We start from the raw sequence: 25322 nt of genomic DNA, 5'->3' as shown, positions 1-25322 counted from the left end.
ACTGCAACATGACTATTTATGAAATACCAGCAAGAGGGAAATTTAATTTGAATTAGTAACAATAGCCAGTAACCTATCTCCTTTCCCGCCAACAGTGCTGGGCAAACGCCAAGGAAAATGAGGCACATTTATAACAGCGAGTTATTGGATGTCTACTGCTCACAGTGCTGCAAAAAAATAAACCTGCTTAATGACTTGGAAGCGAGGCTGAAAAACTTGAAAGCAAACAGGTGAGTGGCCAGCACTCTGTTCTCAGCAGTCTCTTTTGAAATGGGGTTAGCCAGCAGTCAAAGCAACAGCTACTAAATGAGAAGGGGAAACTGCAGTAATATACCCCATCCTTTTTCTGGTTTACTTGTATCCAATATAGCACATCTAGCTAGTATCAAATGCAACAAGCAGTTCTTCTATGCTATTCTGCAACAAGGACATTCAAACCTTGCTATCTTGTCTGATCTTAACAAGAACTTCTCCCTACTATCAAGAAACTATTTCTCAGTTGGAGCACTAATGTCCTCTTCATTTTAAATACTTAAACAATGAGATCTTGAATTGAAGAGTGTGGGTGGTATTTGCCTGTGGCACAACCTCCCCAGGGAAGTGGGAAGCCCTAGAGCTCAGCACCCGTGGATAAAACACTGTTACTTGGCTGAGATTGTTCTCTGTAGCACGTTTCTATCACGGAGGGAGATGAGTTGATCTAATGAGTCTCTGGGATGGATCCTCAGCTAGTGTAAATTGTCATAGCCCCATTGCTGTGGTCATTGATTCAATGGAGCTATGTTTACACCAGCTGAGAATCTGTCCCAGGATCTCTAGATTCTGTGGCTTGATTCAAGTGGCTTGAGGATTTTATTCACCTAAAACCAGATTTGGGAAAACAATGCAACTTTAAAACCAGGATGATGGTGACTTCTTGTACCTCCTCAGGAGTTCTAGCTTTTTCCTTTATACCCGTATTGCCACCCACATGTAGATAGACAATAGCAAAGCATTTTCCTTAGACTCTGAAAGAGTCTAAATATTTCTACAAATCCCTTGCTTACTGTGGCAATTCATCTGTAAACCTTTAGCTCCCCCTAGAAACTGAAAACAAAGCTTGCCTTGTTTCATGTTCCCAGGAACCAGAACATAATGCACTTCGTCTAGTCTTGATAAGAAAACAATGGCATAGTATATGTTATGAAACAGTTACAGCTGCTGTCACAGCAGTAGGTAACCTGCGAAAATGTAAAACATGATGGTTGCATCTTCGACAATTTTGTTATGAAATTTGATGTTGCAACTGACAGTCCTGAATTCAGAGTAGCGTTCTGCTGTGACAAAAGATGTGCAATCAGTCTCTGATACAGAGCCATGCATGCATCTTGGAGTAGGGGCAGCTGGTGGATTTGTGTGTGTGTGTGTGTGTGTGTGTGTGTGTGTGTGTGAGCTGCAGCAGATACTGTACTATAGTTTCATTTTGATTCAAGCTGGCAAAAATCTGTTTAAATGTGACAGGGCTTTTTGTACTGAATATAGTATTCCCAGATTCATTTTACTAGTGATCACAGTAGCTTACGGCACTACACCCGACTTCATGTTACATAAGAACAGCCAGACTGGGTCAGATCAAAGGTCCATCTAGCCCAGCATCCTGTCTTCTGACAGTGGCCAATGCCAGGTGCCTCAGAGGGAATGAACAGAACAGGTTATCATCAAGTGATTCATCCCCTGTCACCCATTCACAGCTTCTGACCAACAGAGGCTAGGGACACTATCCCTGCCCATCCTGGCTAATAGCCATTGATGGACCTATCCTCCATGAACTTATCCAGTTCTTTTTTGAATCCTGTTATAGTCTTGGCCTTCACAACATCCTCTGGCAAGGAGTTCCATTAGTTATTAGAGTAGTTTATGATTAAGTTGTATGAGCATTTTTTTGGTGAAGCAAATTAAAAGCTAAAATAAGACAGCTGTATATTCTGTACAGAATTCAACTGGCAACTAAATTGAGATTGTTACTGAATTGTACAATAACTAAATACACTGTTTACTTACTACATTATTCCTTCTGTCTCCATGTAGCCCCAACCGAAAAATCTCAAGCACAGCTTTTGGAAGGTAAGCTTGTTCTGTGTACTTTGAAATCATTTGTGACCAGAATTCATGCTGATGTCACAGATTCATGCTAAGAATGAATCCCTCAAAGGAAACCAAATAGGGTGCGCAGAAGAGATGCTTTAGGGGAGGAGGTTTGACATGGTTGAGGTTGGAAGCAGCTGCATCAGAAGAAATGCAACTTCTTCTCCCTGATTTTTCTCACTTAAGGTTAGGATTCCCCCTTCTCTCTTCCCTCCCCAGTCAAGTAGCATATTTAATTCTAAGTTAGCTTAAAAAACAGAAGTCAAACCCCTGTTAACCGGCCTGGCTGACTTATTTCTATGCAGCCTTATTCCACACTCTTTACAGTTTAATGTAGTTCTTTGTCAGCAACTAAGGTCTAATTCTGTAACGTCTCAATTGAGAGACTCGCTCAGCACCTCCTGGCATGAATTAACTACCCACCAATGTGGAGGAGAGACAGTATAGGTGTGGCATTGCACATGAGTGGGAAGCTAAGCTAACTGAATTCCAAGTTAGTGTCATGTTGCTGAAAGTGTAATAAAATCTGTTCTGTCTGGAGGCCAACATAGCCACTTGGGTGCTGGATTTAGGAAGAATATCATTTCCCTGATTATAGAGCTGCAGCCTTCAGTATTGCACAGGTGAGCAAACTCATCAGAGCCATTCTAGTCAGTACCAGGCTCTTGGAGTGGACAAGCTGGCCCAGTAGGTGAATTGGCAAGTTGTTCCCTTGTTGGCGTTTGAAAAGATGCCATCCTGCGCTGCTTTTTTTTTTTTATTTATTTTAACCTGTTTGCATCTTATGTCCCATCAGGCATTACTGTTATTGCCTTCCTGACCTAGTTTTGTTGCCAGAAGGCAAAGGGAATTGCCCAGCTGTTTAAAAATGGTGGTCGGACCAGACTCTGGTCCAAGTTAAGGCCAAGTACACGGACTTGTGGGGGGAGGAATGCAATACTCTTCCTGGATCTGGTCCAGGATATCTTAATGCTGGCCCTTTTTGGGAAGCAATGACTTTGTACGTACCGGACAGTGGCATATCATCCCTCTCAAAGTTAAAGCATCATAATGTGGTGAGGAAAATCTGCAAACATGCAGCTTGTATGTAGCTTCCGAACAGGTAGTTTCAAACCTGTCTTCAGTATTCTTAATTCTGCATATTACAATGTCACACAGTGGAACCTTCTTGTTTTGTTTGTTTGTTTGTTTGTTTTTTGTGGTTTTTTTCTGTAAATAAAGAAAACTTTTGTGCCACTTGTTCTGCAAAACTGATAGGCTTCTGTGTAACTATGCTTATCAACATCACTTAGGTCTCACCTTTTCCCAGATTTGGCATCTAGCATATTAGTGAACATGATGTTACATGCAACTTTGACTTAACATTTGCATCATGGAATAAACGTATTGGTTAAAATAGGACTACAAAGTTATGTGTAATCAGACTCCTACATAGTTAAGTTACATTGAAGCTATTGCACAGATGTTAGCTGGGACATTCAAGGTGCAAAGCCAGTCCACAAAATAGGAAGACTTTTTTTTTTTTTTTTCCCCCCCTATGATGTAAAATAATCCTTCTAATCTTCCAGACAACTCTTCCACAACAGTAACTTCAGCAGCAGCAATGGCAGCACAGAGGACTTGTTCAGAGACAGCATAGACTCATGTGATAATGATATCACTGAAAAGGTGAGGAGCCTTCACATCATGATTGCTAGATTCTGCAGAGCTATTGTTGGTGCAGCCGGAGACATGTCTGTCTACCAGAAAGAGCCACCAGAGGTGGCTAGTAGATATGGGCAAGTGACCTCAGTCAGGATCTCTAACGAAAAGTGAGTAATAATGGAATATCCCAAAGTTAATATTCACTTCCTCTCCCAAAAGAAGTAGAAGAGCCTAACCAAAAAGAGAACGAAAGTACAAGCTAAGAATTCTTTATTGAAATATGATGAAGTCTAAGCTTGATTAATATGTAAGCCTTTCACTGAGCAAGAAAATGAAAAAGCAACAATGGGTCTGATTCTCACTTCCACTAAATGCCTGGTCAAAACATAGCTTTTATATTAGTATTTCAGTTGCACATGAGGTTGGTTTTTATTTTTTTAACTAAAATACTTATCCCAGTAAAATTCTTGCCTGGGTACAGTCCTAGAGAACATAAAGGTGTTTTATGCCAGCGTAGTTTATTCTCTTTTTCCCCCCACAAGAACAGCTATGTCAGTATAACTGCGTCTGCCCTAAGCGGTTGTACTGCTTTAACTACACCGGTATAGTGATAGTGGGACTACTTCTGTGTATAAACAAAGCCCTTAACAGTGCTCTGGCAGTGTAAATTGATATACCAATCAAGTCAGTATGAATGACATGTACGTCCACTTATGGCCCCTCTGGGCTGCCAGAGCAGCACGAAGAAGCGTTGATGTGAATGAGATTGGGCCCGTTGTGTCTGTCAATTCCATTATCGAGGTAGCTGCTCATGTGCTGCAACTTAGCTCAGTTTCCCAAGCTGACGCCCCGTGGGCTTAAGTCCATAATTTACATAAGCAAACCCAAGCTTTAGGTGCCTCGTTTTTGAGCCCAGCTTCTGAGGCACCTGACAGGGGCTTGATTTTCAGGGAGCTGAGCACTCCCAAATCCAAACTCGGGCTCAAGGCATCTCAAGTTGGGCACCTAAAATTACGACGCTCTCTTGGCCTCTGTGACCTGCCCAAGCTGCAGCAGCAAGTCCATGGCAAAGCTATGTATGGAGCCCAGGTTTTGCCTTCCAGCCTGGGGCCCTATCCCACTGCATCCCTTTCCCTCCAACAGGCTGACTCTACAAGGGCCCTTCAAGGGAGTCCTGTGAGAGTCACTTTGGTAGACGCTAAGGCTGCCTGGCACCTTGGAGGATTCACTCTCATAAGCACTAAATCTCATTGCACTTCGTTGTGGGACGACGCTGAGGGTTGTTCATGCAAATGAAGTAATGACCGCTTGTCTATTACAGTGATGCTACGTAGCTTAATTTCTCTCTGTATTTAATTCCGGTAACTATGCACTTCTAAGTGTCAATTCATTGTGCGTTTGCATTGATAGGTTTTGGGGGACATGAACTTCAGGGAAGATCAGAACGAGATGCACTCCCGCTCTCTTGGAAACGTAGACCCTTGTATTCAGTTTTGCCTTTGGCATCCAAGTGCCGCTTTGCCCCCCCCGTTGTGGTTTAGATGCAAGAGGTTGGGTGGGTGTGAAAGAGACTCAAATCCTCTTCTCTTTCTAGGTCACTTCTTTAGAAAAAAAGGTGACAGAACTGGAGAACGATAACATGACAAATGGAGACCTGAAGAGCAAACTGAAACAGGAGAACACGCAGCTAGTTCACAGGTAATAAAACATGCAGCCTGCTTCCTCTGTGCCAAGTCATTGCAATACCTTCAGGAGCAGAGCTATAATGAGACTAGAAGGAAAGTGGAAATCCAATATTGGGTCCCAGCTGCTTAGATAGAATGAAGTGTGAACTTTTGTGCGTGTCACTGTCAGACACGGAGCAAGTGTCCTCAAAGCTTTTCATCTGGGAAGCCCAAAAAATGGAACTGCACAGCCTTGCTGCATATGCAGTGAATTGTGACCTTAAGCAAGCTTAGCAATGTAGAGGTTATGCTCCTGCCAAACAGAGTATCTGACTTGCTGGCTGTCTAGGGAGAGTCATCTCACATCATGTTATGAAGGGGATGCCCCCATGTCTTTTATGGTATACATACTCGCGGCAGAAAACTGGCCTACATTCAGAGAGAGAACCCAGCATGTTATTACAGAGAATGGCCATAATAGAGAAATAGATGTTCCTTAACTTTGGCTGCTGGGAAGTATGCATACAAAGATCTAAGTGGTAAATCAGTATAGAATAAAAGAGAAGTGTGCGTATTTGATACTCTTGAACGTGGTGTGTGGGCAAATGTTTTAAACTGTTACCAAAATGACTGACTTTCCTAGAGTTCATGAACTAGAAGAACTGTTGAAAGACCAGGAGACATCAGCTGAACAAACGCTGGAAGAAGAAATAAAAAGGCATAGAGAAGCATACAGCAAGTATGAAAAAGAAAAGGGCACTGAAATTGAACTGCTAAATACAAGGTAAAAACATACCAGCTGGCAAGTCGGGATGATGTGTTGTCTAGATCCACATAGAAGCAGAAGATATAATGACTGTTTTCCTCATGTGTTCTTTTTGTAATCCACTTTTTCCATTAGTGTGTGAACCTAGATTGTATGCTGCCTTGTGTGCAGATGGTTATGGGTTAGATACTTAAAATAATTGAAGAGAGTCACTTAGTTGTGTAATACCCAAAAGCATGTTAGGTTCTTTATGTGTAGGAAGGATCCCTGCCCTGAAGAACTTACCGAATTCTCCCAGCTGATCCCTGTTCACAGAGCCCCCTTGACAGAGGTCTGCCCATGCAGAACAACTTGATAGACACTATACATACCCCAAAAGGATGGGAGAATGGAATACACTTGGCTTTTCCCCTGAGTTGAAATTTGTTGAGTCCCTGCTCAAGTTGCATTGTGGCAGTGTCTCTTATGGCATAAGAACAAATGTGTCATGTAAATGTACGTCGCTAATGGCTTTCTGGGCACCTACCATCACTCAAGTCAAACAGGAAAATAATTACCCTCACGCTGCTGACACAACAACCCAGCTGCAGTCAGCTGCCAGATGTTCTCCCAGATGTGCAAGGCCCTTGGCTGAATGTACTGGGCTCTGAAGGATGCCAAGCTGTGGCCCTGGCATAGGGTGAGGAAGCAAAATCTGTAAGAGAGAGCCTCCTATGGGCATGCCCAAGAAACCTATAAAGCACAATCAACCATAAAACTAAAACTCAGGCCAAGGGCTCTCTTCTTGTTAGACACAAAGACACAGGTATCTATTTTATCCCTATCTTCAACCAGGACGGGACGGATGTGAGACTGATTCTCTGCTGTCTTGGTCCTTCGGAAGCTATTGACACCTGTGCAGAATGGGTGTAAAAAGCTACTAGAAGGCTGTTAAATGACTGCCCAAGGTTCAGGGTGGCAAGTCAGGCCCTGCGTGTTTTGTCTTTGTGCAAGAGATGCCCAGTAGAAGCTTTAGAAGACAGTAAAAGTTCAGTTGCCTTTTATTACTGGCTTCGTATATTGACATGAGTCAGGGCTTTCTCAGCAACAATGTAATGTAGAAGTCCACATGAGCAGCTTAAATAAGTAGGTATTTGGCTTTCTAAAATTAGCGATTCAAGGAAGGAACTGGGACCAACTGTATCGGGAACTTCTCTGTGGCCTGGTTCCTTTCTATTAGGTTCTATTCAGGGTCTTATGCCATGCCCATCCCCCTCACATCCAAATGTCCATGTGGATCTTTGGCCACTTAAACCAAGTCCGTGATTGTGCTGAAAACCACTAGGAGAAGTTTTTTTTTTTTTTGTCTTTAAACACCTACATTCAATAAAGAGACCAGATGAATGGGATTTTTGGGGAGCATGTTTCTCTCAATCCCTCACGCTTTCCCTGCCGATTGTGTTTACTGTAAGTCTCGCTGTCTTTATACAGGGTTCAACAGCTTGAAGAAGAAAATGGTGAACTCAAAACCACCGTCACACGACTGAAATCACAAACTGAGAAACTAGATGAGGTAATTAAACTTCTGAGTGCTGACCATATCTGTGTAGTGAGTGACTGCTAGTCAGCTGTGTGGTTGGTGTGAGGGCAAAAAAATTAGTCACTAAACGATAGGGTTTTTTAATTGACAATCCCCAAAATAAGAGAAAAATAATGTAAATGGATTTGGGAGACACTTAACACGCATAAAGGAATATTTCTGAGGCGATCTTCAAAAGTGACTGGCTTTTATAGTCCTGTCCAAGGCCCATTGAAATGAATGGGTGTCTTTCTGTTGACTTCATTAGGCATTAGATCAGGGGCATAGTGAGTTTTCCTTTCAGCATGGTAAATGAATTGCGTTCTCCTAAACTAGTTTGAAAACTGAAGGGTTTTGCAAGAAGAATGATGGCAGGGAATGAGGAGAGTTATCTGTCTTCAAATGGCAAATTTGTGTTGTGTGTTTCAAGCTTTTATGCTTTGAGAAATTATCTCCCTAAACTATACAGAAATATCCCACTTCTCTGGCTGTCTGCAGAGAAATGGCCAGACGGAAGAGTTCTGGAATATTCACTGACCGATAAAATACCTGTTTTTGTTATCCTTGGAGACTGCTTGTTTATATAGTGGCCCCGATCCTGCTAAGTGCTAGTACATTCAGAACTTCCATTGATTGAATACAGCTCTGCATGCTGAAAGGATTGAGCTCTGGGAGATTACGCTTCTGGTTGCAGCATAGCACTAGAGTAGCTGCACCCATGCTGATGAATGGTATTGGCCGATTAGCATGGTGTAAAACAATGACATGGAAACATGATGGGCTGGGGAAGTCCAACTTGGCTATCAAGTTCCTGGTTTGTTTCAGGAGAGGCAACGCATGTCGGATAGGTTAGAAGACACCAGCTTGCGGCTGAAGGACGAGATGGACTTGTACAAAAGGATGATGGACAAGTTGCGACAGAACAGACTTGAATTTAACAAGGAGAGGGAAGCTACTCAGGAGGTGAGTATGAACAGAGGTGCGGAGCCCGCTCCAGCAGCTCTTCCTTGCAAGAGTGAGTAAAACAACAGGTGCACTGTCCTGTGCAAGGGCGGCCACAGCAGGCCCTGGGGATAATGTTGTCGATGTGGCAATTCCCCTAGTGGCACTTATTGTTTAACCCTGACTTGTATTGCAGGAGTGCCTAGAGGCCTTGAGCAGGTTGGCAGCCCCATTGTGCTAGGCACTGTACAAACACGTAGTGACTGTCTTTGGAGCTGCTCTCTCATGATCTCCATGCCTCTGAATATGTGCAGCTAGGAAGGTATCTTTCAAACTTCCTTAGATACCCTTGCACTTCATAAACTGGCTGTGTGATCAGCACTTCCGAAGATTGGGTGTTGAGGGGCTGGCTGTGTTGCAGAAATGCCCAGCTGCTCTGATCTGGTTCACAGCCACACTGCACCAGTTATCCTGCAAACACCTAGGCAGTCCCTGCCCTGAAGAGCTGATCAGTTCGTGCGCAGGTGGTCAGTCGCTGTTTATTGAAATGGACCATCCTGTCTTCATCTCCTTGCAGCTCATTGAGGACTTGCGAAAGGAACTGGAGCATTTGCAGCTGTACAAACTAGATTGCGAGCGCCCCGGCCGGGGAAGAAGCTCCTCGTCTAGTGTGAGTGAATTCAACGCACGAACGAGGGAAGTGGAAATGGAGCATGAAATTAAACGGCTAAAGCAGGTGAGCGGGGTGGGGGCCTCCAGGCCTCTCATGTTCATGGGGGTGATGTTTGGATAATCGTGCAGAGATGCTGGAGAAATATCTCCAATTGTAACTTTTATCAACAAACTCCCAAGAGAGACTTTCATTGGCCTGAAATGGATCTTTATAGTGTTTGCATTTGTTAAAAGACTTCCCAAGCTCTGTTTCCTTTTTCGAAAGGATTGTAAATACAGCCTGCATAGTGCAAGAGGCGTGTTCATGCATTTGTGTGTGTCTCCTATGCAATGACTCACGTGGGTTGACCATGAGATCCAAACTGGAGACTTTCAGATCCATAGGCCATGTCACTTTGCTAAGGAAGTAACTGTTAGCTGGCATCAGTAGTAGGCTGCTGTCTTTTAGATCAGTGGTCCGCAAACTTTTCATGGTCCTGCGGCTGCTAGGGAGGGGGGTCAAAGCTGGGGGCAGGTCTGGGGCTGGAGCGAGAATAGAACCACGTCCGGGGGCCACGGTGGGGTTGGGGCCAGGGCCGGGAGCAGAGCTGCAGCCGGGAGCAAAGGCTGAGGCCAGGAGCAGAAGCCGCAGCCAGACTGCAGTCGGGGGGCCAGGAACAGAGCCGCAGCTGAGAGCTGGGGGCAAGGCCGGAGCAGAGCTGGGGGCGGAGTGGGGCAGGGTGGTTCTCCCTCTTTCCCCCTCTCGGGGGCTGGCCTGGGCCCTGCTGTGCGGGCGGGGGGGGTGTGCCCCACAGTTTGGGGACCCCGGCGCTAGATGGACTGGACATTAAAAGCAATCCATGCACAAGTAAATGTGGTATCTGTGCACACAGGAAGTTTTGTCAACTTGGCCACTGTAACGATGCTGGTTCTGGCCGGACCCAACTGAGCATGCCAATTCAGGACAACTCGCTTAAACAGGGAGGTTACAGCCCAAGGCTGGGGTTTTTCCACCTCGAAGGCAAACCAAACCAGCCAGACAAAGAGGACTTTGGTCTCACCCCACTGGCTAACCACAAGTCACACAAGCAATTCCCTTAGACGCTCCAGTTTCCCAGTATCACCACCAGTGCCACTTGTTATGGGGACAAATGGTTATGAAAACCAATACCCCAGTAAAAGAAAAAAGATTCTCTTGATCCCAAAGGACCAAGCTCCAGACCCAGGTCAATATACAAACCAGATCTTACCCACAAATCATGCTGTGGCCAATCCTTTAGAATCTAAAATCTAAAGGTTTATTCATAAAAGGAAAAAGATGTAGATGAGAGCTAGAATTGGTTAAATGGAATCAATTACACAGTAATGGCAAAGTTCTTGGTTTAGGCTTGTAGCAGTGATGAAATAAACTGCAGGTTCAAAATCAAGTCTCTGGAGTACATCCACAGTTGGGATGGGTCATTCAGTCCTTTGTGTAGAGCTTCCATTTGTAGCAAAGTCCCTCTAGAGGTAAGAAGCAGGATTGAAGACAAGATGTAGATGAGGCATCAGCCTTTTATAGTCTTTTCCAGGTGTAAGAACACCTCTTTGTCCTTACTGTGGAAAATTACAGCAAAATGGAGTCTGGAGTCACATGGGCCAGTCCCTGCATACTTTGCTGAGTTGCAAGGCGTATCTGCCTTCTCTCAATGGGTCAGTTGTATAGCTGATGGTCCTTAATGGGCCATCAGGCAGGCTAGGCAGAGCTAACACCAACTTGTATGGGATGTCTCCCAGAACCATAGCATAAGTTTGAAATACAGTCTAGAGCCAATATTCACAACTTCAACTACAAAATTGATACACACATATAGACAGCATAATTAAAACCAGCAAACCATAACCTTGTCTTAGACACCTCATTTGACCCCCTTTATACAAGATTTGGTGCCACTACAGGACTTTGGTTGCAACCATGTTTTATATGGTCCCAGATTATGTCAATAACGTCACAGGCACACAAAATAATAAAGGCATATTGGAGATTAAAGTTGGGGCACTTTTGTCAGTCTGTATTTTTCTCCCCACTATGACTAAGCTCTAGGGGTCATCAGAAGAAGTCTGACTGGAGTCTAGTTGCTTGAAGACTGACCCCAAAATTGGAATGTTTATAGTAATATAATCATATTTGAAGACACAGATGAAGATAGGGCTGATTGTTCAGCCACTTAGTACAGAAAATGGAAAACTAAGTGAAGATACACATGGTTGGTTTTTTGTTTGTTTGTTTTGTTTTGTTAAGCTTATCACGCTTGGCATGGAAGCTGACCCACAGCTGGGATCAGTAGGCAACGTCTTCTGTGAAGGCCCTGTAACATTCCACCATTAGGTGGAATTATTGTGTGGAATTTAGGTCTTTCTCTGAAACCCTCCAGTGTTTGGCCATTCTTAAAGGTACCATTGTAAAGGACGTATCTTAGAAAAGTGGATAGTGACATGCAAAACAAACGTGATGTTCGCTTTCATGTTACCTGAGTGGTTTATCTTTCTTTTCATGAAAACTCCATTCCATTTTCTTTCCTATTTTAATAGGAGAATCAGAAACTTCATGACCAGAATGATGACCTTAATGGACAGATTCTAAGTCTTAGTCTTTATGAAGCTAAGAATCTCTTTGCAACACAGACAAAAGCCCAATCACTGGCTGCTGAAATCGACTCTGCATCAAGAGATGAGGTAATGCAACTGAGAGCAAAACAATGCTAATCCCAAAATAGAAAAGTGAGAACAGATTAACTGTGAGGGTGAAAGTTCTTACACAGACAAATCCGCAACATAACTCCTGTTGTGCCAGAAATTAGGAATGTAACTAAATCTAGTGATATTTTCATATGCTTATTTTAGCATCATCCAACTAGTTTCATTATAATCAAAATACTAGAGAAATTCCATCGTAACACAGGTTTGTTTCAAAGGATGGCAGCGTTGGATCTAAAGGGTATCTATTTAAGGCACTGACTGCTGTTATAGACACCGTTTCCTGTTTAGCAGGTGCCTTACGGTAGCTCATTTCTTCAAGTGCGGTTCCAGATTTTCTAATCTGATATATTCCAGCATCAAGCTGGAGTAACTCCATTAACTTCAGAGGAGTGACTTCAGATTTACTCCTGTATAACCAAGAGAGAATTTTGCTCCTGCTTCAAACTGAATTTACACATTGGCTCCTCGTTTTCAGTTGGCACAGTCGGTGAAAACCCGGCACACCTCCAAGTTGATATGAAGCTCTAAAAAATACTGCATGATTTAACTAACCAGTCCACACTTGTCCCTGTTACACCCATTCATCTCAATGGAGTTAATGCTAATACCAAGAATTTGTGACTGCTGATAGCTCACCTTTCAAAAAGCAACTGGCTGAGGATTTGGCCCACACGAATCAGTGTGACTCCATTGACTTTAATGGAGCTATATCGATTGAAGACCTCACCCTATTTTGGAGCCCAACCAAATAGAACTACTGAAAAGTTTCTGTGCACAAACCCATAATGTAGACACTTAATGAAGTAGCACTTAGCAAGATATTCTAGAGGAGCTCTTACACTTGGGCAGGGGACCAGGTGAGATGATTTGAGAGGTTCTTTCAAGCCACAAGGGCTATGGATTTTGAAGGCAGTCAAAGGTAAAATGCAGGAAACTGATCTAAGTATTAGATGGATAGTTTCCCTTTTTGCTTTTATAAAAGTGAGTTGTGGTATAGAACTTGTATCCAACTAAGCGCTTGAATAGACCTGTTGACTTCAGGGGACCACTCCGGGGTTTAAAGTTAGGTGTGTGCTTATGTACCTTGCTGAACCAGGGACCTGTGGAGACTGGTTGTGCGATGTCACTTGGTGGAATTTTACACTAGAAGTACTACAGCGGTGCTGCTGCAGTGGGTCTGGTGAAGATGCTCTATGCCAACAGAAGAGAGTTCTCCCATCAGCAGAATAAATTCCCCTCTGTGAGAGGTGGTAGCTATGTCAGTGGGAGAAACCCTCCCGCCGACATAGTGCTGTCCACACTGGCACTTACGTCGGTGTAACTGATGTTGCTCAGACAGGTGGTATATTCACAGCCCTCAGCAACATAAGTGATACTGAAGTAGGTGGTGGTGTAGATCTGGCCTCCGAATAAGACCAACTACGTTTTTTGCTATCACCAAAATAAGTCTTATATCCAGTCTTTAATCTTACCAGGGCTAACGCAGAATTTCTGGATCACTATCTAATACTGAGTAGCATGCTGCCAAAGTGGTTCTGCTCTTCTCCCCTGTCTCCCTGTTAATTGCTATGGTTCGTTCAAATAATGCAGTTTTGATCGGGGGAGGAGGGGAAGAATCAGATACATTCTCTACAGAGATTAGCTCTAAGAGGCACATTTAAAAAAAAAATGGCTTGAGAGAATAAAGAGGGCGTATCTCAATGGGAATGCCAAACTACTGTTGTGTTGAATTATATATGATAAACCTATATTCCCGTCCAGCTGGAGACCTGGAGATGCTGGCCAAGATTTTCCAAAGTGACTAGTGATTTTTGGGGCACTCCAATTTTTAGATGTAAATAGAGACTGATTTTTTTCAGAGGGCGGGTCCTTAGGACTTTTTCAAAAACTCATGCCTTAAATTGGGCACTGAATCACTGTCACTGGACAGCTTTGGCCACTCTTTGTCATCTCAGCATTCCTACCCACAACCTGCCCTGCTAATCTCTCGAGACAAGGCAGCTGAGCCTTCAGACCTTCTACTCACTCACAATATCAGCCTGGGATTTTGCTTCTAGTCTGACCAAAGGAATCCACCTAGGCTGCCACAACTAACTTTCTCTTTGTTTCTGGTTTTCCTCCCCCCAAAAAGACGCATCTTGTGTCTTTGCTTGACAAACGTCCTGCTGTCACCATAACTTAGTGGACCATGTTTATTAAATTTCAGACCTGTTAAAAAAAAATGTCATCGTAATGTTTTTATCGTAATAATCTTGGCCTGAGATTTTAAAGGCCACCTAATAGAACTGGATGCCCCCAAACCATTAATTTTAATGAGCACTGGGCATTAGCTTTGAAAAGCTCAGCCTAAACATACTGTGTCTATAAAGCAACTTGTCTTGAAATGAACTAAAGATGCTCTCAGATCCTAAGAGCTTTGATGAAAGTACAAAATATACATTTTCCCTGCACGTTAATATAGCACCAAAGAAGCATTATTTATGATTTTAAATAGATCCTTTTTTATTTGGACAGGAAACTGTGGCCTCAAAACATTATATATGTTCTAATTCTCTCACACTGTATTTACAGCACCTTTTTTTCTACAGATGTAGGAATGCTTTAAAAAGGTTTCATTTCATGTACACTCTAAGATGAGGAAACAGACACGTACTCATTCAGGAGCAGGCAGTGTGGGCTTGTGGCTAGAACACTGGGCTCTGGGGCGGGAGCCCTGGATTCTATTTACAGCTTTGCCCCTGACTCAAGTGACTTGCTCAGTGGTACTTAGGGGCATGTCTACACACAGCACTGCAACTACTCCGCTGCAGCGCATCTGGTGAAGATGCGCTCTGCCAACAGAGTTCTCCTGTTGGTATAATAAAACCACCTCTGCGAGCGGCAGACGCTGTCAGCAGGAGAAGGTCTCCCGCCGGCAGAGTGCTGTCTACACCAGTGCTCGTGTCGGCAGAATTTGTCACTCGGGGATGAATATACCACCCCCCTGAGCGACATAAGTTACACAGACATAAGTGCCCGTGTTAGCTAACTGCATAATGGGGATACTTATCTACCTTTTTGTGTCTTCTCTTTGCAATCTCTTGGGTGAGGGGAGAGCAGAGAATCATTAGAGGCAATGAGTAATTTTTTAATACAAAGGTGACCCGAGGCCAAGCCTTATCTAATTTTAATTTACGCAGTGCTGTAGGTAGGAGTGACGTTTTGCATTAGATACTTAACTTGGGAATCTTTGTTTCAGCTCATGGAAGCTCTTAAAGAACAGGAGGAAATAAACTACAGATTGCGACAGTATATGGACAAGATTATTTTGGCCATCCTAGACCACAACCCATCTATCCTGGAAATAAAAAATTGAAGGACAAAAAAAAGCACTTGCCTGATATTTCTGCACATGCCACTGGATCTAAACATCACTCTGATACTGTAAATGATTCTATATATATCTTATGTGTGAGTGTGGGTGCGTGGGTATGTTTATATGATGTCTGGTACACTTATCTGTGAGTCATCAAATTGGCTTGATTTGGTTTTTTCATGCACTTTCAATATCTGTGACAAGATCGCTACTGTATATTAATGTAATAACAGTATAACTGGATCACGCTGTTTTAGCTACTGGACATAATGACTCTACCTCTGGTTGTAAGGGTGAAATACAATGGAAACATGTGGATGTCTCCCCTCCCTTTAAGAACAAGAATTACTCTTTCATTCTTTCAAATGAATGAGGGTACTCCCAAAAATTCGACATATCCAGGTTTGATTCCTGACTGGTGCTGAATACATCACTCTCTATTGAATTTAGCTTTGCCAGAGCTTTACTACTGAAACCACAAAGAGGTAAAAATAAGCCTTTGGCCAAACCTGTACCTTTTAGAAAACAAATATCTGTATTTTGGGGGGGAATCAAACTGCAGAATTGTTAATATCCATGTAAAAATACCATCCACTTGTTTGCCACTGTCAGCAAAAAGTGCTTTTAATATGAAGGCCACATATCCAAGGTCAGGATGATTGCCAGTCTGTTGTCTAGTGTGTGCATGTGTATGTATTGTGCCTGGCTCCCTATAGTAGTGAGGCATTGCAATGTATGCCCTTATTTTCAGGGGTTTATCACTGGGCCATTTTAAAATTAATTCTGGGATCCCACTCCCCTGCATTTTAAGGCTTCAACCAGGGAACACATTCTATTTCTTTTAAATGTTACTGACTGCATGCAAATCCACTTCATTATTTTAAAGAAAAACTTTAACTTGAACAATTAGCTTAATTCCCTTCCCCACCACCAGAGCACACTGTTGCACTCCTACGGGGAGGAGTGGGGGAATAAGAGAGACTGGTGGGGTCCTCCTACAGTTTTGCAGCTGGTTAATCCCTGATGTAAACTAATTTAACCTTTGAGCGGTTAAAAGTAGAAAGCACACTTAAGACACCAGTAACAGGTAATGTGAAACAGTGGGGTTGCGGGTGGAACACACTGCACAAGAGCTTGCATTCACCACCCAATTTACCCATCCCAAATACTACATCTCCTGTCTGAATACACACACGCACACATTCATACGCTCTGAATCAGGAAAGTACATAAGCACTTGCTTAGCTTTGAGCCTATACTGTACTTAGATCCCATCCGAGTTAAGGATATGCTTAAAGTTAAGCACTTGCGTAAGTGCGGTCCTGACTAGGGATGGGTTTAAACACCATTTATGTGCTTCCTGAATTGGGTCCATTTCTTGTAGAATTAAGACCTTTTAACTAAAAGTAAAATCAGCTAGAAGTTAAATGCTGTGAAATTTTATTCCAAGCACTAAACATTTATTTAAAAAAAAAAAAAAAAAGGTTAAAAAAATGTACACACTTTAAACTTTAAAAAAAAAAAAAAAAAAAAAAAACGGGCAGGGGAGGAAAAAATCCACCTTTTGTTTCATACCAATTGGCACAAACAGGGAAACTCTCTGGTCCATTTCTCTGTAATCAAATATCTGGCTTTGCCTACATGCATAGAGAGGTTTTCTTGTGTGTTTTAACACGCTCCTTGGAAATGGACTGTTGCAGTAGATATGACTGATTTTCTGTATATACTTGCTGTTGGCAGTTTGTCTCACACCTACCATTGTCTTTATGTATTTTTGTTTGTGTATGTAATGCATTTTTTCCATAATCTGAATACCTAGAGCATGTATTGTTACTGATGTAAATATATATATATATATTTTCTGCAGCTGCTGTACTCTTGCCTTCAGTGATATCTTATTGGAGTAACGGGCAGGTGTGGGGAAGCACTGAAAATGGGCTTTCCTGAAGGCAAGACAATAAAACCAATTCAGTTATTTATTTGAATCCATCAGTTGTTAAGCTCTAGGTAGGGCCATGGGACTGGAGGAGGGCTAATGATGAAAATTTAATTGTCCTTTCAGGCCTGGGTGAACCTTATAAGGGCTCATCTCTCCTGGAAAAATGTCATTTTGGTGCTTAACATTAAACACTTAAGGATGGATTCTTAGCAGAGGAGATTAGGGAGCCACGTAAGCCACCCCTTTGCTCCCCTGATTTTGGAGCAGCCAGAGGGCAAAATTGAGTCCAGAGTAACTATGCTAAATTACACGGGCTCCGGCGGTCTTGCACTGGCCACCGTAGGAGATCAGGCAGCATATCATCCCCTCCCCCACTCCTTGCTTCCCCTATAAGGGGACTGATGGGGCGATTGATGAGGTTGAAACAGCTGTGCCAGCTTAATTCTACCCAAGGATTTCTCTCTAGTAGAAGGATCCTTCGCTGTGCTTCAGCACTGAAGTTTCCACCTGCTTTGTGCTGCCTCTGAGTCTGTGCCATGGATCTGGCCCTCTGCCTAGACGTGGACTATCCTGTGTTTAAAATCGTGTGAGCTGGCCATAATTAACCTTAAGATGTGATCTAGGTTTAGGTGGCCCTTGGGGTAAACTACAACCAGCAGACGCAATACTAGACCTAATGGTCCTTGTCTGTAAACGTGCTAAGGTGCGTTTTTACCATTCTAAAGCAATGAAATTTGCTGGTGTAGATGAAGCTACTCCTGTTTCAGATTGGAAACGGTTTCCTTATTTAAATATTAGGGGAAATACTCAGGTTTTCAAACATTTTTCTTTTAACTAAATGAAGTCCAACATTCAGAATTTTGTAGTATAACACCTTTAAAGCCTTTATTAGGGCAGGGCCAGTCAATTGGTGGTTTGAGTAAAGAGTGAATAAGGTCTTCAGGTTTTGGTTAATAGAAAATTATTAAATTGGATGTTTTAGAAGCTGAAAGCCTGACCCTGCTCACATTGAACTCAACAGCAAAACTCCCCTGGAGTTCGGTGGATGCAGGATTGGGCCGTACATAATTAGAGTCAAATTCACCCCTGTGCAGAGAACTTATGAGCAGTAAATAGTCTGTTTCACTTAAATCCTCCCAATAGCATTTGAGCTACCTGTACACATAGGTCAATTTCATGCTTATGGCTAGATTTTTAAAAGTGTGTGTGTAGCGGTTGAGTGGGGAGCTGCTGGGTGCTAAGAACTTGAAAATCTGTTCCTCAATCCATAGTGCTCTAAAACAGTTGCCTTAAATAGGTTTTGATTGCATAAAAGGCAATTACATTTCCACTCCTGAGGGGAATTACTTTATATGATAGTTTGTATATTTATTTTTAAGGTTACCTTTCCTTTCTGAATGAAGACATTTATTTTCTTTCAGGAGTCACTATTCTAAAGAACAAAGCTGTAGTTCAGGCAACTTAAGTCTAATGTTAGATCTGCAGAAGCTAGTGACATGTGTAAGACCAAGTTATCTTTTGCACACAAGCCTTGGGACAAAAGAAGTTTTTTCCTATATGCGATGCAATGTCACATCAGTAACGAGGAGTCATTACCTTGACAGAGACTTATGGGAATACAACCTGCTATTAACCTCTGAACTTGGACACAGCAGAGACTCTGGCCCTGCAGAACAACTTTGGCAGAGTGGGGAGGAGGGAGCCAGCTGTAGCTCTCAGCTGTGCTGGCTTTCTGACTCCCCTCCCAACCATATAGCAGGGGAATCTCCAGCGGGAGAAATGCAAGCAGTTTCTGCTGCTTGCCTGGGGCAGGACCTAGGATCTAGTCTGTATTTTACACACACGCTGCCTGAGCCTGCAAACACTCGAGCATGTGTGGAGCCACTGGTATGACTATTCCCATTGAACTTGATGGAACTGTCACCAGAGGAAAGTCACTGATGTTGGCATCCATAGGCCCGGGCCACTCCAGTCATCTGTGCCATATTTAGTTGAGCAATGATTTATCTTGCTGGGTAGATCATTTCAAACTCCGATTAAAGTATTAATCAATCTAGTTTTTTAATGTTACAGTACCTCTACATTCTAATAATACCCCGATACAACGAACATTTCTATACTGAAATTGCGCATTTTGACTCTGACAGCCTAAATTCTGTCCAAGATACCATATCTGTATTTATCTGCTCCTTACGTGGAGCAAGTTCTCTCTACTTCAGATCCTCAAACTAAAGCAACATTGAGGTCAATCTAAATGCAAAGGGGCTTTTTTGTGCAATGGAAAAAGACAGTTTACTTCTTGCCAGAAGTCGCACTCAAATACTAAACACAGACTATTGTGGGAAAAGCACAGTTTGTTTATTTGTTTCAGAGTCACTGAAGTCAAGCCTCAAATCCTTTCTATCAGTAGTTACATGTTGAGGACCAGTTCTCCAGGTGATGCATATTTAGTTTTAATTTCAGTGGAGTGCCACAGATTTATACCAGCTGAGGTTCTGGCCAAGAAACTTTAACTTGTACTGACAAGGGAAGGAGAGGGAATGTTTCATATATTTGGAATCATTTCAGTTTTATTAGTTCTGAAACAGAACCCTAGAGCTGGTTGGAAATTTTCATTTTAAAAAATTGACATTGATTGACAAACTTTCAGATGCCTACCCGCTGAACTTTTTTTTTTTTTCTCTGAGCAGATCTGTAGGAGGGGGACCAAAAAAAAGTCCAACTAAAAAGCTTACATCTTTCTCTAAGGCAGGTTTTTTTTTTTTTTTTTTTTTTGGGGGGGGGGGGGGAGTAAATTCAGGGTCTTTTTTTGTTTGTTTGTTTTTTGTTTTTTTTCAACCAGCTCTACAGAAGAATTACTATAGTTTAATTAATCCACTTAGGACACTAATGAGAGATGAAGGTCTGAATTTCTGCTGGTATAAAATGGTGTAGTACTGTTTAAGTTAATGGACCTGTGCTAGTCAACACCAGCAAAGAATTTGGCCAGTTATACTTAGGTTGGCAATTTAGGACACTAACGCTAATGTAGAAATGAGGAGTGGGCCCTGTAATAACACACTGACCCAGCTGGGGAAGTGGGTTAATAAGAAAAGTCAGTATTAAATGTCCTCTCTGGCCTAGGTCTGGTAGTCTGGGATAAGTGTCAAGCATATTGGAATTTTAAAATAAATTAATACGTTAACTTCTCTGATTTAAATATCAGCAAATACAAGGTTGTCGTCCTTTAAACAAGGGAGAAAAAAAAACCTAACTTGTGTAGTGTTTTCAAGACAACCTGAATCAGGGGGCCTGATCGAACTCCCATTGAATCAATGGCAAAGCGGCCTGTTGCATTCCACAGGAGTTGGATCAGACTTTCTGTGAGCAGATCGCTCAGTGTAAGTAATACTGGTCATCTGTGTATCAAGTGTCATTACAGTAGCTGCTCCCGGAAAGTCATCAAAAGGGCATGGCAGTCGCTGTGTAACACAACTAAACTGAAGCATTAACATTACAATTTCATTCCTGTTATGTAGTGCATATTGTTTTAATACTTTTAAATAGCGGATTATTGATCTCAACAGCTGTCTGTTACTTGATGCATAGCAAGTTGGGGGAGGGCAGAGGGGTGTTAATGAAACTTTGCATGTGTATAGAGGTTGATATGGGTTACAGGATGCATTCGGTTTGCATTCTGTAACCTTGACGTACAACGTTATGTTCTGTCTATACAGGCTCTTTGTCTAGACTTTTATTTTTCCTCTTGTACTTTTGTGAGGTCAACTGAACACCTACAAATGAAACACTTTGGTAACTTAACTTAAGCAAAGAGTAGGTTATATTGGCGCCCACGTTGGCTGAACTGGGTTTTTGGGTTCTTATCTTAGTCTGATTATTAGAGCTGGTCAAAAAAAAAACAACGGTCAGACACTTTGAAGAAAAATGGTATTTTCTTTTTGTTTAAAATGTCTTCCACTCTCTCCTCCACCCTTTTCCTGTTTCTATTTTGCTACCAGGAAAGGAGGATAAAAAAAGAGAGGGAAGCAAACTATTTAAATTTGCAATTTTGAAAAATTAACATTTTTGTTCACATTTCCCATAAAAAAAAAAAATTGGCCTTTTTACCTGCTTTAATAATTACATCATGCCGTTTTGCCTAGTGGAGATCTAATTGGTGGTCATTCTACTTTCTAAATCAGATAGAGATCTGATCAAAAACTTACCAGGGGCAAATTCAAGTCTGTGGAAGGTTAAGGGCCCTTAGCACAGATTTGTTTACCTACAGAACAAGGCAAATTATTGATAGCTTGTGTATGTTAATAGCAGCCTGTTTGAGGAGGTTTTTTGGTGCTGAATGACAGATTTTAGGAAAGGTATGAGAATGACTTGAATCTCCTCTTTGGGGACTGATCCTGCATTCCTTGGGCAGTCAAAACTCGCACTGACTTGGGGTTTGGCTGTCCAAGGAATGCATGATTAGGTCCTCAAGCTACAGGGGAGCAGTGCTTCAAGCTGCCTGCATTATTCAGTTGTCTCAGACAGGATACGGAGCACCTGTTTCCAGGGCTGAGAAGGTAGAGTATGGAGACTGAATATTCAAGTCTATATGGTGGTGGGTTTTTGTGTGATGGGTCTTATGTCTCTGGAGGTATCTAGTAGGCTTTTCCCCCCACTGTTCCTACCACTGTCTTAGCACAACATGTGATAGCCACAACAGGAACACTAATGTAGACTGGATGCTGGAGTTTGAACCATCATGCTGCGCTGCGCTGCTCTGCTCTGAGCAGGTTTAAATGATACAGTGCTTGAAACACAAGCTGACCCCAGTAGCTTGTCTATGTTAGAGCCCCACTGCTGCTATCACTGATGGAGATGAGCCAGCATTAGCAACAATGAGAGGAGGTTTTAGAGGAGAAAAAAGCCTATTGTAGGTAAGGGCTTAATGGCCCTATTTACATTGACCAAGGAAAGAGTGTTAGCACGAGAGCTGGTTTAAAAAAAAAAAAAAAAAAAAAAAAAAAAAAAGGTGTTGGGGAAGATCCAAAATTTTGCCAACATTTCTACTGAATTTTTCCCAACATCAAAATTTTACCTATTTCAAGAAATGTGACCAGCTCTAGTGGCTCTGTAGTGAACTGTGCTTTGGGTTAATACAGAGGTGTTAGACTAATTTCTTTGGCCAGGGTGAAGAGGGCCTCGGTAACAAATTATGTGGGCAAATTTAATTTAGCTGAATAGTTTTGATGATCAGTATAATTTGGCTGTGTAGCACTTGCTGTTGCAGATGGGAAGAACTGCTCGAGGCTTGCTCCCAAACAGACTTGGGTAGCACATGCTCTCATGCAAGAGAGACTAGGGATCGTGCATTTGGCTCCCTTTTGCTTAGACCTGATTCTGGTCGTCCAATAGCAAGAACTCTAGCCTCCCATTTCTTAGGTATAAATCCTTCTTTGCAAGGGATCTGAATCTAAAAGCCTGTACATGTAAGTAGAGCCCAAATCTATTTAGGGTGCAATTCTGCAGTCCTGTCTTGGGCAAAACTCCCCGGTATGATCCATGATGTGAATTTTGCATGGGCAAGCTTTTAAGAGAGCTGAGGGGAAACAAACATTAAGCAGTCATCCTGGTTATCTCATACCAATAGACTGGGAGGGTAGTTGCTTTCATTGCATGATTTTGAGATCTAAATACACACAGAGAGAGCTATATAGTGTAAAGCATCGTTGAGGATAATATTAAAGTGACTTTTGGCAGCCACCGGAAAGAGAAGGTGCAGCACTTATCTATTCAATGGACTTTGAATCCTGTCCATAGCTCAGAGTAAATAACAGACTCCATGCAGGAAGAGTCATGCTTCCAAATGCCAATTCACACTTGCTGGCTACCATCACTTGGCTGACAAATGACTAGCCAGGTTGCCCTTTAAGGGTTTACCTTGACCAGGATTTAAAGATCTGGTGGTAGAAGGGGCCAGCTAACTGACCTGTTCTAAAAGTCCAGACAAGGCCGTGTATAATCTTAAATCATGCGGAGCTGTTCAACATTGCTGTTCTTAAGGGAATTCACTGCCTTCTCTACACTAGTCTTTTAGAACGGATTAGTCACCACTATCAGACAATGCATCTTTAAATCCTAGAACTGATAAACCCTTAATGGGTCTTTCACAACTCATGTGCCATTAATCTGTAGTTTGAGTCAATAAAATCCATTGCGCTGTATAATTTACTGGCAGTTGCTCCAGTAAGCAGGAGAGGAACCTTTTTTAACTAGATCTCACCAGAGCACATCCTCTACCCCCACCCATGTCCTTGCTCATCACTTAACCTTTTCACTGCTGCACAGAAGAGCATGTGCCTGTCTAGGTGCTTATACCATGCCCACCACCATGATATCGGAGTGCATTAGTGTACCCATTTTAAAGAAATGGAGGAGAATACACCTGAAATGCTTCACAGAAGGGAATTTTTAGATATTAAAACTCTTGGGACTTTAATCATGTTCAATAACCAGATTATTGCTATCCACAGCTATAATATGGTTACTGAAGACAATTAAGATCCACTCTGTACTACATGGACCATGTTTCAGCCAGTTGCCTTGATAGTTGAATCTGCAGTGTAGATCAGCCATAAACCAGTCCAGAGTGAGGCTGCACTAAGACATTCCCCTAGGTTTTATCGCCTGCTCTGCATAGCAACCTAGTTAAATGCAGTGATTAAAACCTATATTTGCAAGACGTAGCCTCACCATGTAGCTTAGCCTAGCACTCTGTACCTCATAGACAGATGCAGATCATCATACGTATGTATGGGTTGCTGTAGTTAAGGGCACTATTCAGCCAGGTCTGTGCTACAATAAATTCCACTGTAAATGTTGCATTGCATTCCTTAAATTGTGCGGTTTGGGTTTTTGGAGGGACAATAAACTAAAAGTCTTGCAGCTTTTTAACTGTAAAGTAATCCTTAGGTTACTTTCTTTTCTTTTCTCTTTTCTTTTCCTTTTTTTGGGCTAAAACTTGAAGCATAGTGGAAAATATGTATTAATAAAACTGGATGTCCTTGATATATTTCCTGCACCCACTTTGAACTTGCACACAACTTTATTTGTTAACTGGATGTTAGTGTCACAGCTGTAACAGTAGAGCTGTCGACTTTCCTGGCACCATTCTTAGTGGAGTGAATCACTGTGGCCTGTAGAGGTGGCATAAAGCCCTCTGAACAACTTATGCTGCATGTCAGGCCTATGAAGAAAGGTGTGGGCAGGGGTCCCCGCTATGCACCACAGAGGGGATCTCTTCGGGGTAGGCTGGCACTTAAATGGATCCAGTGTCCAGCAACCACCCTGTAGAGGGATTGCAGCTATTCCACCCTACAGACTGGAATAGACCATGCATGACTGTTCTGTAACCCCAGTCTTCCCAACATATAAAACGTCTTATCTTCTACCCTGCCCAGAGCCCATTTCCCTGGGCTTGGTGCAGGGAGAATTTCACTCCACATGAATACTTTAGTATGCTACAGAGCAGTAAATGTTGCACTTACAGTATGTTTAAATACTGGTATATTTTGAGAATTACTGTAAATTCTATCGTGGGAGCCATTCAGTTTGCTTCGTTGCACAGACTGTACTTATGTTTATTGCATGGTTATTTTTAGTCCTTGTGCCTTTACTCGCCTGCCATGAGGCTACAGATTTTTTTCCCCCACATTTTATCTGCTATTTTGGGCACATATATAATTTTTTTTCCCATTTGATCATCATCTCTGCGTTTCATGTACTGTAAAGGTGTATATATAAAATAGACCAGATTTGTATTTCATGTGCCTCAATGGGATGTAAAAAAAAAATACTCATTTTGTACAGGTTTTTCTTAGAAGCGCTATGTCATGTCCTAACCTACTTAGCAAATTAAATTTAAAAATCATTAGCAGTTCTCTGTTTTATTTTAGAAGCATCAC

General features: G+C 42.3%; 1 protein-coding gene across 2 annotated transcripts in view; it reads left to right on the top strand.

Moving 5' to 3' along the window:
• The window catches only part of RAB11FIP4 (RAB11 family interacting protein 4), a 211142-nt gene extending 191006 nt beyond the window's left edge, over window positions 1-20136 (top strand). For both annotated transcript variants that reach the window (XM_054048097.1, XM_054048098.1), the window contains 10 exons: window positions 96-230; window positions 2068-2103; window positions 3693-3792; window positions 5363-5466; window positions 6076-6216; window positions 7669-7750; window positions 8582-8719; window positions 9276-9434; window positions 11921-12064; window positions 15327-20136. In XM_054048097.1, coding sequence (XP_053904072.1) covers window positions 96-230; window positions 2068-2103; window positions 3693-3792; window positions 5363-5466; window positions 6076-6216; window positions 7669-7750; window positions 8582-8719; window positions 9276-9434; window positions 11921-12064; window positions 15327-15443 — 1156 coding nt within the window. In that variant the 3' untranslated portion in view covers window positions 15444-20136. The remainder of the gene's footprint in view (window positions 1-95; window positions 231-2067; window positions 2104-3692; window positions 3793-5362; window positions 5467-6075; window positions 6217-7668; window positions 7751-8581; window positions 8720-9275; window positions 9435-11920; window positions 12065-15326) is intronic.
• The last annotated feature ends 5186 nt before the right edge of the window (window positions 20137-25322 follow it).

The sequence above is a fragment of the Malaclemys terrapin genome, chromosome 13 (assembly GCF_027887155.1).
Source record: "Malaclemys terrapin pileata isolate rMalTer1 chromosome 13, rMalTer1.hap1, whole genome shotgun sequence".
Lineage (NCBI taxonomy): Eukaryota > Metazoa > Chordata > Testudines > Emydidae > Malaclemys > Malaclemys terrapin.
This window is presented reverse-complemented; position numbering and strand designations above follow the sequence as displayed.